The sequence below is a fragment of the Myotis daubentonii genome, chromosome 6, assembly GCF_963259705.1.
Source record: "Myotis daubentonii chromosome 6, mMyoDau2.1, whole genome shotgun sequence".
In the NCBI taxonomy this organism is placed as follows: domain Eukaryota; kingdom Metazoa; phylum Chordata; class Mammalia; order Chiroptera; family Vespertilionidae; genus Myotis; species Myotis daubentonii.
The window spans coordinates 3,521,980-3,534,150 of NC_081845.1; the positions used below are offsets into that span (position 1 = coordinate 3,521,980).

The 12,171-nt window shown below is 49.1% G+C and overlaps 2 protein-coding genes across 6 annotated transcripts in view; one reads left to right on the forward strand and one right to left on the reverse strand.

The window, feature by feature from the left end:
* PLG (plasminogen) overlaps positions 1 to 12,171 on the forward strand; it is a 410,665-nt gene that overhangs the window by 278,823 nt on the left and 119,671 nt on the right. The gene's annotated exons all lie outside the window — the stretch shown is intronic.
* Positions 1 to 12,171, reverse strand: part of MAP3K4 (mitogen-activated protein kinase kinase kinase 4) — a 78,918-nt gene that overhangs the window by 28,458 nt on the left and 38,289 nt on the right. For all 4 annotated transcript variants that reach the window (XM_059699887.1, XM_059699891.1, XM_059699888.1 and 1 more), the window contains exons 4-8: positions 10,539 to 10,781; positions 9,522 to 9,668; positions 5,271 to 5,428; positions 1,677 to 1,793; positions 28 to 127 (exon numbers count right to left, since the gene is read on the reverse strand). In XM_059699887.1, coding sequence (XP_059555870.1) covers positions 28 to 127; positions 1,677 to 1,793; positions 5,271 to 5,428; positions 9,522 to 9,668; positions 10,539 to 10,781 — 765 coding nt within the window. The remainder of the gene's footprint in view (positions 1 to 27; positions 128 to 1,676; positions 1,794 to 5,270; positions 5,429 to 9,521; positions 9,669 to 10,538; positions 10,782 to 12,171) is intronic.

The window sequence follows — 12,171 nt, forward strand, 5'->3', positions numbered from 1 at the left end:
AGTAACCAGCCGAGACCGCGCACTCACCTTCCTCAGCATCTTGGCGAAGCCGAGTGCCTTGGAGGCTCGCTCCCGGGCCTCGTGGAAGAGCTCCTTGAGGGCCCGGCTGATCTCCACCACAGACCGCCTGCGGGGATGGAGACAGTGAGGGCACAGGAGCTACAGCCGGGGAAATGCAGAGAGAAGATGAAGCAAGTTCCAGACCACAGTCATACAACTGGAGGCGTTGTAAATGGAAACGTATTCCAGATGTTCAGGAGCTTTCTCCCCCATTTTCCAGAAAGCACTGTGTTCTTTAAGTAAGTAGGGTACACTCCATCACCCTCAAACAACAGTAAGCTCAACTTTCTAAAGACTTCATTACAATAATTTCCTGGAGTTTGAGACAAGCTCTTAACTCCCAGCTCATCATCTAACTAAAAAGGCATATATCCAACCCTGGCGGGTGAGTCAGTTGCCTGGAGCATTGTCCCGTACACTGAAAGGTCCAGGGTTCGATCCCTGGTTGGGACGCATACAGGAAGCAATGGGTTGATGTTTCTCTCTCACATTGATGTCCTCCCCCTCTAAAATCAATAAAACAGCCCCATAGCCTTGGGTAAGGATTTTAAAAAAGCACACAAAAAGGCACATATCCAGAGGTAAGCCAGTAAACGGTTAACGACAGGCTTCACCCAAAACACTGTCTTATGTGGTGTTTATCAATGCTCCTGTGTACAGACCAAGACCCCCACCCCAGCCGAGTTCAGGCTGCCAGCCCCACGGTGCTGAGTGGTGACTGGGAAGAGAATGGACCGTCTATCGCCATTGGCTCTCTGACCCAGGAAAAGCCAGCCCCAGCGCCCACTGCACCTGAACCACGTTCAGATGCACCCCTAAAAAACCACCAGAGAGTCATTCTCTGCACTAGCTCACACCTTAGCGCTTGAGTTCCCATTTTCGTTTTAATCCTCCCTATTAGCTCTCAAAACTGCAAGCCCTACGAATGGATTCTCCCACCTCTCAGCCACTCAATATTCCCCCGGGTGAGAATCCAGGTGGTCACTACTTTGTGTATCTGTGGCATAAGGACAGCCCAGGGCTCTGAAATCCAAACTGCGTTCGCACCAACTCCGGATGGTGAGCACACACTTCAGCTCTACAGAAGCCACTCCCCCGAGCACGGCTGGAGGGTGTGTCCTAGCACACCCTGACTGATCGCGGGCTGCACAATGGCTACATGACTGATGTTCAGGCCATAAAACAGCGACTTCACATGATTCAGCTAAATACCACCTGCACGGAACTGACGAAATGCAATAGGTGAGTGAGCCACGATTCCACCCACTTCAGCTTCAAGTTCCACAGAAGGGATACGCTGAGCATGAAAACAATACCAACGCAGCAAGGGTCGATGAAAGGCGCTGAAGGACGGCCACAGGGGCACCCTCCCTGAGCTGAGGACATTCCAGAACACGGCGAGGGGGGGCGGGGTTCTGCTCTACTCATTTCACCCACTGACACTACCTATTCCTTTCCCCAAGGACACCATTTTACCAGGCTACATGAACTCACTTCCAAAGGAAATGGCACAGACTCATCCCTAGAGACCATATGAAAGACAGCATAGAAGTCAATCCCGCTAGGTCTACTACCAAGTTCAGAAAGTGCAAAACAATTTGGACTGATTTCATCACCTGATTTCATCCGAAGCACTGCTGTCATCAGCACTGGTCCAGAACTCAGCACAGCTCTCCTGCAGGCCGACCTCCAGGAAGCTGCCCGTGGATTTCAGCAGCATCCCTGCAATGTCGCTGAGGACAAAGAGCAACAAGAGTTAGCCGGGAAGACCGTGCTCATTGCACTACCGCTCCTAAACGAGGGACCGAGAGGTCATGTTCCAGCTCGTGTTTCAACCATTTAGAAAAATGACCGGGAGTTTTTCAATAGAAACTCATGATTAATGTGAAACCGTGTAAACACTGGTTATGGCATGTATCTACCTTTTTCTATTACCATGGTTTTCATTATAAACCTTAAAATTTTAGGTTACTTTCATAGTAGCTGTGTAATTATTCAAAAATGTTATTTTTCTCTTAAATGTCCAAAATGATAAAATGACCTTAAATATATATCTATGACAAGATTTTTTAAAAAGCTTAATAAACTAAACGATAATATAAAGCAATAAAGTGAATTCCTTAAATGTAACTGTTTTTTAAATTTTCCCTCACAATTAGCTCTTCATGGTTATTAAACATATATTTCGCTGATGGTGCTCTCTGAGTATGAAATCTAAATACTAGGGTTAAAGGCAAATGCAAGTACATACATAAACCTGAGTGCAGTACAAGTTCAACAGCAGCTCGGCTGCTGTGACACTCAAGGAAGAGGCTTACGACCTGGTCAGAGAAAGCAGCCGGGGCGCGGCCAGCACCAGGGGCGGCCGGCGGTCAGTGGGAGGGGAGCTATGAGAGGAGCAGGTGGAACCTGGAGGAAGGCGAGGTGTCAGTGGGCCTCGCGGGCAGGGCGGGTTAGAACAGAATGGCCGGGGAGAGGGGTCAGTCAGTGTCCAGGGAGGACAAGAAACATGATCACCAGCGTGAAGACAGGTAAAGCAGGAGGCACGGCTGTGGGTGAACCGTCCACCTGAAAGGAGCTGGCGGGGGCAGGACAGGAAAGCGCAGGCCTGTGTGTGGAGGACCGCGGATGGCTGGACACACACCTGAGTGGGAAGCGACGAGGAACAGGCTCTGCCACAGCAGTGCACAAGGGTGCTCAGGACGGACTTACGCCACCAACACTGAGTATCGGTTCTATACTACACAGCAGCGGCCAAAACAGATACTATCCCGCCACCAAATAGGAATAAAAAGGAAACTACAGAGCATTAAAGGTCAGCGTGGTATGGAGAGAAGTACAAGAGGAAAGAGAGCTAAGGAGGACTTGTGGGTAGGAATTTCAACTTTAAATCTGGACAAAGATGTAAAGGAAGCAGACACATGAGTCTTGAAAATGGCTGAGGGAGAGCAATCCCAGCAGAGGGACAGCTGAGGGGGGACGTGGAGCCTGCGCGGCCTGAGCGAGGCAGGGAGGGAGCCGCTGCACTGCACAGTAGGCCCAGTCAGGAGGAGGAGGCTTAACGAAAAGGCACTGGCAGCCTCACTGGCCACCGCAAGCACCTGCTCTCCCTTTCCTGAGTAAGAGGGGAGCCACCGGAGACAACGGACGGACACACACTTAACAAGGCACTCTATGGTGTTGAGGGAACTACAAGGGGTGAAGGGGGCAGCAGAGACTAGAGAGCTCCGAGCTGCGGCAACAATGCAACAGGAAACATCAGGCCCCAGCTGAGCGGAACCGGGGAGCCGTGAGCAGCGGAGGGTCTGGGCCGCTCCTGCGGGACGGCCACATGGGTGAGGGGCCTGTGAGAGATGAGAGCAGTCAGGGCTGGGAGACCCAGCACATGAGGCAGAGGCCGTGCCAACACAAGGGATGCATCAGAACCAGGATCACGACAGTCCAAGGGGCGGGCCCATGGGCAATGGAGGGCCCAGAGCTTCTCGGGAGGCACACCGTGAGCACAGGGCCAGAAGCTGCGCTGCAGTTTCAAGGTCAAGTGAAAGATAAAGACAAAAGCACTGCAGGGGAATGAGGGCGCACACAGGGAAATCAGCATGGGCTGGCAGTGACACACAACGGTAACCCTTTCAAAAAATTTCTTCTGCTGAGCTCGACAGCCTGGAAACATAACGCAAACAGAAGCAATGAATGACAGGAGAGCGGAAGAATGGCGAGATGGTGACCATGGCAGGGAGTGTGTCCTTAGGCTGCCGAGGTGAGCCCATCTGCACAGGACAGCACCCAACAGAGGGGGCCCCCAGCTGAGGGACTGGAGACCTCTGAGACGGAGCGCGCTCACTGCTCACACACAACACAGAGAAGACTTGATACAAACTGGAGGTTAGGGGAGAGGCGTGCATGCCAGATTCCAAGATACCGAGCACAGATGGAGGCGGTGGAGCTGCGAACGATGACCTTCGAGGTGAGAAGACCGCTCTGTGGGAGCTGAGGTCCTGAGGACTGCCCAGGGAGGGGAGGCCCAGGGAGGGGAGGCCCAGGGAGGGGAGGCCCAGGGAGGGAAGGCCCAGGGAGGGGAGGCCCAGGGAGGGGAGGCCCAGGGAGGGGAGGCCCAGGGAGGGAAGGCCCAGGGAGGGGAGGCCCAGGGAGGGGAGGCCCAGGGAGGGAAGGCCCAGGGAGGGGAGGCCCAGGGAGGGGAGGCCAAGGGAGGGAGGGCCCAGGGAGGGAAGGCCCAGGGAGGGGAGGCCCAGGGAGGGGAGGCCCAGGGAGGGGAGGCCCAGGGAGGGAAGGCCCAGGGAGGGGAGGCCGAGGGAGGGAGGGCCCAGGGAGGGAAGGCCCAGGGAGGGGAGGCCGAGGGAGGGGAGGCCGAGGGAGGGAAGGCCCAGGGAGGGGAGGCCGAGGGAGGGGAGGCCCAGGGAGGGAAGGCCCAGGGAGGGGAGGCCCAGGGAGGGGAGGCCGAGGGAGGGAAGGCCCAGGGAGGGAAGGCCCAGGGAGGGAAGGCCCAGGGAGGGAAGGCCGAGGAGCTGGTGCAAAGGCCCTCAGGAAGGAGACAGCAGTGACATGGCTGCTGAGCAGCTGAGCAAGGCAGCCCCCAACAGCAGCAGCCTGGAGCCCAGGGAGGGAACCTCAGTGTTGAGCACAGGCCACTGATGCGCCGAATCCGCATCAGGTACCTGCACTCAAGATACATTCACTTTCTACAACAACAGACCAGGGACCACTCCCCCGATGGCTTACTGTCTGCATTTCTAACCCTCCACCGTATGCCCTTCGCAGGGATTCCGCCGTCGGCATGACAGTCCCAAAGCAGTGCTGGGGGTGCGTCCTTCCGGGGCCAAGCATCCCGAGGACTGCCGCACAGGCCCCTCAGAGGCTGAGAGTCTGCTCCTGGTCACGTGAACCCAAGGCAGGACTTCTCCACTGCAAGACTGACACTTGGGGAGAATAACTTTGGTTCTGGCCTCTGCTCACTAGATGTCAGTGGAACCTCCCAGTCCTACAATCAAAGCTGCTTCCAGACATTGCCAACTGTCCCCAAGGGGTGGGGGTGGGGGTGGGGGTGGGAACCACTGCTCAGGGCTAACGAGCTTGGGAGAGGGTCACACGGACAGGAACTCAACGCTCAAGGGCACAGAAGGGAACTGGGCAGCAGACTGGGAGTGGGAGTGAGGAAGGCAGACAGGTGCCCTCGGGAGCACCAGGGTTCCTACCAGAAAAGTTTCCCAGCCTGGGCCTCTCCTCCTCGGATGTAATGGGTTATTTCTTTGGTGAAATTCCATTCTTCTTCTAACAGATTTTTTAAACTGTGGGATGCTTGAGGTAACTGCTGTAGCATTTGGATCCAGCTTCTCATGTAATCAAAATATACCTTAAAATACAAAAATGTAAAGGGTGGTATTTGAGAACAGACTTTGGCAACTCACGACGTTCAACTGTCAACATGAAAGCCACGCATCAGAGAGCCATGGGAGAGGGCCGCTGGGCATGGCACTGTGCTACCATGAGGACTCCTCTTAAATTGTGTAGCTCAGCCCTCACAGTGTAACATTGTATCCACAATCCCTTCAAATTACGGAGAAAATGACTAAAATGTTCACAATGCAGAAAAAAGTACAATCAAGTTTTAAAAATTAAAAAGAATAGCAACCAGAAATGTTATGATTAATATCCTGCAGACACTCCTCCTGCAGGAGGCGGGGATCTTCACTTGTTTAACTTTAGACAGTAGCTTACCTTTTGACAGGAAATGAACACACTTCTCACCATCCCTTCCCAATATCCAGATTTTTGTGCTATAATTTTTCAAGGTTTATGACATATAAATTATGATCTGTAACTAAAATACCCAATTTTTTTGAAGTGGGGTTTATGGTCACATAAGTCTATTAAGCTTTTCCATCCCTAAATTCTTATTTTGACTTACCTGTTGCTTAGTAGGGTTTCACTATCAAGGAGTTTTTCTCAAGACGGGTTCATAATTGTCTATCACAAAAAAATCACCGCCTACCGATCCTTTTACGAAAGGGTAAGCTGACTGCGTAGAAAATATCTGGGTCACACGTTCTCTCCCTGAGAACTGTTCAACACCACTGCACTGCCCCTGCGCTGTTGCCAGGATGAAGAAATATGATGCCAGCCCAACCTGGCTGTCCCCACCTCCCGCCCTGATGACTATTATCTTTGCTGGGGGTTTACAGGATGCCTCCTCTAGTCTTGGATTCCTGTATTTTCATCAGGTTATGGCTTCGGCTCACTGGAGCGCATGTTTTCTGCGACCATCACAACTATCAGTAGGCAAGTTTCAGGTCTTTTCTTCATCTCGAGAGCCGTGTCTTCTGTTGAATCTTGGGTGCTCTGGGCCCTCATCCATCCACGCTGTGCACCATCAGTCTCCAGTCCTGGGCCCAGCTGTGTGTGTGGAACCTGCAAGCATGGGTCTACCACCATCCTCTCTAAACGAGCACGGAAAGCGAGCAGCTCCCAGGAGCTCCCTCTCTGCTCCTTTGCTTGCCCTTGAGATTTCTAGAACAGTGATTGTCAACCGTGTACCACAAGAATTTTTAAACATGCTATATCTGATTATTAAGACAGGGGCACTAACCTATTCTCCCTTAAGACTGTAAAAAAATAAATAAATAACAACAGCCAACACAACAATAGCCATCCAGTGTGAATGAATCAAAATGATACCTATTATTTTTTGTTAGATCAGCAAAAAATATAACACAGCCTTTGGTGTGCCGTGGAATTTTAGTAATTAGTTATGTGCCATGAGATGGAAAAGGCTGAATGTTGCTACTCTGGGAACACTAATTGTGAGTGTCTGGCCCTCCCTTGTGTGTCTTCTAACAATATCACACCTTGTTATCAAATATCAATCTTTTTCTTTTTCAAATATACTTTTATTGATTTCAGAGAGGAAGGGAGAGGGACGGGAGACAGAAACATCAATGATGAGAGAGAATCACTGATTGGCTGTCTCCTCCATGTCCCGCCCCCGCCCCCCCCCCCCCCCCCCCCCCCCCCCCCCCCCCCGGTGATCAAGCCCGCAACCTGGGCTTGTGCCCTGACTGGGATTCGAACTGTGACCTCCTGGTTCATAGGTGAACACACAACCACTGAGCCAAACCAGCCGGGCAAATATCACACCTTTTAAACTCTTTACATGGTTCCTTACATCTGTCATATGTTCCTACATCACACCTTCTGTGTGTTGTCGTGGTTACCTCTGAGGCCAGGGCATGAGTTAGCACGTTGACAGCTTCCACATGGACTTGCTGCCTCAAACACCAAGTTCCTTCCTTGGCCTGCACGCACACATCCCTCGGTTTTCAAGTCAGAGATGACCAGCACAGAGCAGCCCTCGAAGTCACATTTGGTCCACATCACCTCTTGCCAATCACTGCTGCCCTCACCCTCCCACCCGGCTCTCAGGCAGCAGTCGTCCTGCTCAGAGGGGGAGCTGCAGACAACAGAAGTGTCCCTCTCCTTCTCCGTCTGTCCTGCAGAATGCCATCTACAACAGGACCTCACGGGGACACCCTGCTTCTCTCCTGACTGTCCACACCCCTACATTCACAACGCTAGTTAATCAATGGATGGGCCCTCCATATCTGGTCACCCTCATTTTAGTCTAAATGTTAAAGTAAATAATTGTAATAGTCTTTTTGGGGGGTGGGGGGTGGGGGGGTGAATATTGTGATCAGTATCCTCCTTTACTGAACATGAAATGTTTCTCTTTACTCTTCCTTCCTTTTGCTGTTTTTGGTGAGCTTCAAGTAAACATAATCTGACGGCCAAGCCAAAGGCCACTCTCTCCTTCCTTCCTCATAAAAACACTGATTTGGTCTGGGCTTCCCCAGTTCTGAAAACATGCCCCTGCACTTACGCATCTAGCACTCTTTGGGGCACAATTTTAAAAACATGGTAATTGCTAGTTCTTCATCTGTGAGACGATGGAGAGAAACGAAGGGAAATTGTGCCTTACACAGATCATTAGTAGCAAAGCTCAAACTAAATCCTAGGCAAAGCAAAGCACATTTTCTCTTTTTAAACTTCTGTTGAGTCATCCACAGAGAGAGAAAAATTAGTTTGCTTATGGCTTTATACCATAAATTTTCAATGATAAAGACGTTTCCGACATAAGAAATATACTAGCACAGTGCTTTAAAACATAGCCACATTTTAGACGTACTGGTCTTTTATGTATTCTCCCAAACAACCAGGAAACAATTTCAAAATCAAAATTATTTCCGTAACACCGCGGATGTGGCCAGTCCCTTCCCAGTCACGTCTTCTGCGCGCCTTCCACTCAAGAGGCTGGCGCTGAGTGTGTGAAGCCCAGCCTGGCCAGCGGACCAGGGGCAGCTGCTGGGCAGGGCTCCCCGGAGCGCCTGCTCTGGACTTAGCTGCAAGCACACTTTCCCGTCCACCCTTCTCTTTTCTCTCAGCCTAGAGAGGGGGTGGTAGCTGGACGGTGGAGCCATCCTGAGGCAGCACAGTGAGGCATCAAGCAAGGATGAAAGCATTGCAAAACAATATACCTACCAGCAAGGTTGTTTTCTATATTATTTCATCAACCTGTCATATTATGCAATCAGCTGTGTCTCTCTCTCTATTGAATCTAACATGTATTTACTGCACATTGAGACTCTACCAGACATTACGGAAGACAAAAGAACTTCAAGGCATAGCCCGTGGCTTGCAAAGCTTTCAGTCTAATTAGGGGAACCTGAGAACAGAGACTGGCTATGTCATTATGTATTAAGTAGTACAGTTGTAATTATAACTGCTGAGAGTTCAAAGAAGGTTTAGATAAAGCCCATTAAAGGTTAAAACTGTCAAATAAGCTTTCTAGAAAAAAATAAAACTTGAAAGTAAGTCTCAGGTGGGAAAATAAAGAGAAGGGACGTTTTGAGCAGGAAGAAATAATATGAGCAAAAGTCCAGCGGTTAGAAAGCACAGGTACGTACAATGCATGTGAGGAGACCAGGGGCTCTTTTTGGAAAGAAATGCAAGTAAGTCTGCTCACGTTGTTTACAATCCCGTGCATGTGCCAGGTTCCTCACGTAACTCCTGACTCCTCAAGACTCAGCTGCCTCACCGTCCAGTGTAGGTGTCCCATCCTAACCCTTCCTGGCATCTCGGCACAAGGCTACCTCAGCACTTCCTCCTCAGGGAGGACTATCAATTTTGCCCAATTCTTCAGACTGAGTTTCGTAGGACTCGTTAACTGTATACCCAGAGCCGGGCAAGGTCCCTCGGGCATCCGAGGTACTAGAGATACAGCTGATGACAGATGGCTCAATAAAATACGACCAGGCTATGATTCTATTTCGGGGCCATCTGCTACAGACCCACAATGAAACAGTGAAGTAGAATAGGCTATAAAACAATCGGTTAAAAAATAGCCCTCACACACACAGCCAGACAGACCTGGGGGCCACGCCCCCGTGCCTCACCATCAGCATCTCCTGCAGGTCCTCCTCGAAGGCGTCCATGTTGCAGTCGGCCTTCTCCAGGCCGTGCCGGACGCCGTGCAGCATGAACTGGTAGTACTGCTTCATTAGAAGGCCGCCCTTCAGCACCTCCTTACACTCTCGGACCAGCTGCGGGGACAGTCACAGCTCCGTCATCTCCCACATCCTGACCAGGTTAGGTATCAATTTTCAGTTCCCACTTGAATCCTCAAAGAACTCCAACACCCCCTCCCCAAACGAACCCTTACCTCTGAAAAACCTAAGGTATTTTCCAGATTCTTACACAATATCTTAGTCTCAATTGGATGAGAACAAAACAGTAAAAATAAAGTATGGGCGCAGAGCGAAAATGTCACATAAACAAAAACTGGTTTGCTAAAATATACCCTCCTACAAAGAAATTTACATAGAAAATAAAACCCATAGAAAGATATATTTTTCTACTACTTTACATTATAAGACAAGGTATAGAAGAGAAAAATCTTATCCCTTTTAATCATAATAAAGATTCAAATGTACTTACCACAGAGCATGGGACCTTTGTAATAGTTTAGCATAATTTACCTACAGGGGTTTATGGCATTCACTATCAAAAAACTATACTAATCCACAAACAAACCCAAGATTAACCTGAGGAAATTAGATGTTTACATGTAGCTTAAAAGGAATGAAAAAACTAAATTTAAAGAACTTAAAATATCTAATTTTAAGTTTTCAGTCTTTAAAGACTGATATTAATAGGATATAGGTCATATCATCATCCTACTTTTATATCCTTTTTGACAAGGAAGTGAATAATAGGAAGGCTGCACCACAACCCTGTATTTGAGGACTGCATGTAAAGAACATTTTAATCACCCTACAAAGAGCAGCTTTGAAAACACTACTCGGTTTTCACTATTTGCAACAATTACAGAAAAAATCCTCAAAATAAAAATCGTAAGCCTGTGGAGTAATATAATGATTGCTAGATGTTTGTAAACAGTCTCTGAAACAAACCTGCTTAATACTCAAGAGAGACGGCTCTCCCGCAGGTCTCTGCTCCAGTCTCAACTTGAGGCATTCGTGGATGACATTCAGGAGGACCCGGCAGAGGACCAGGAAGGCAGGTTCGAAGGAGGGTAAGTCCATGGCCTCGAGCTCGGCCCAGGACACAGCGCTGCACTTCTGCTCGGAAGTAGCGGGCGACCGGGACAGCTGCACATAGTCGGAGCCCCACATGGGGTCTGGAAACTCAGAAAACTGTAGCGACATTCAACACAGGCGAAAGAGCGTGCATGAGGGTGTAATCATAAACTATTATTCTCTATCATTTGCTGACAAATCTACAAAAACCATCATTTTACAGGAAAAGTTATCTTGAGAATAATTTAACATTTCAATTTTAATGTTTTCTAAAGCAAAAAGTTCTAAAAGTATTAGGAAACCGTAGCAAGAACTAAAACCAAATTGCAATATTTTTGTCAAGGAAAAAAAATAGTAGAAATAGAATCAAGTTCATCTTTTTCATCATGTATTTTTTATTAAAATGGTCAGAACACTTATATTTATGGTTATAGTATTACCCACAACTACCTCTACATTGAGAAAAACTAGAAAATATTCGAGAAAAGACTATAAAACCAGATAGCCATTTATCTATAATAATAAAAGTGTAATATGCTAATTAGACCAGACATCCTTCTGGACGACCTTCCAGGCGAAGCTGGGACTGCAAGAGAAGCCCGGGTCCTGGGTCCCAGGTCCCAGAGGGAAGCCAGTGCCGGCAGCCAGGAGAAGGAAGGCCTATTCTTGCACGAATTTCGTGCACTGGGCCTCTAGTGTAAACGTAAAAACCAGTGCATTCAACACATTCTTTTGTCCATTTTTCCTCCTGACCTATACTGAATGACACTGGTAGAAAAATCAGGAAGAATTCATAAAACTGACCTGGCTAGTCTCACTCAAATATCTGTTATTTAATGTTTCCTGGGGCCCCTAATGTTGCTCACCATTGTATTTCCCCCCATAAAACATGGGGTTTGGAGCTTCCCCACTGTTTTTAAACCTCTGGCAACATCATGCTGAACAACCATATTCAAAGACCTTGCCTTCTCCTTTTGAGAACACTGAAGCCATCAAAATTTGAAAACCTCAACTTTTCTTCAACTTAAAACATCACCAATCAATAGGTATTCTGCCTCTAAGTGTTCCATGCGGTGCTTTAAATATTCTGTACTTAGGGGCCAGCATTTAAAAGTCAGAAGATTTTACACGAAAATCTGGATCTTTTTGTTCTGTTTGACACACTGGACCCACAGTGCCCACATGACAGCACCTGGCCGGCTCAGTTTACCACAGTGCCCGTCATTTCTCACTCTTCACGGCCACCTGCCCTCTTTCTCCCACACGCGCCACATTCCTGGCCAGGCCTGTAGACGCTCCAGTTGGTGCAGTGACCCTACTGCAGGAGGCAGAATGTGTACTGGCTAAGCGCATGGCCTTGCAGCCAGTCCCGGGCTCGCATCCTGCTCCAGCGCTCACTGTGTGCAACCTTGACCCTCCACATGGTCCGTATTCAGTGCCCACTCGCCATGGGTCTGGAGCTGCTGCTGTTGTCACGGACCCGCTCTCTGCTACAAACCGGAGCACT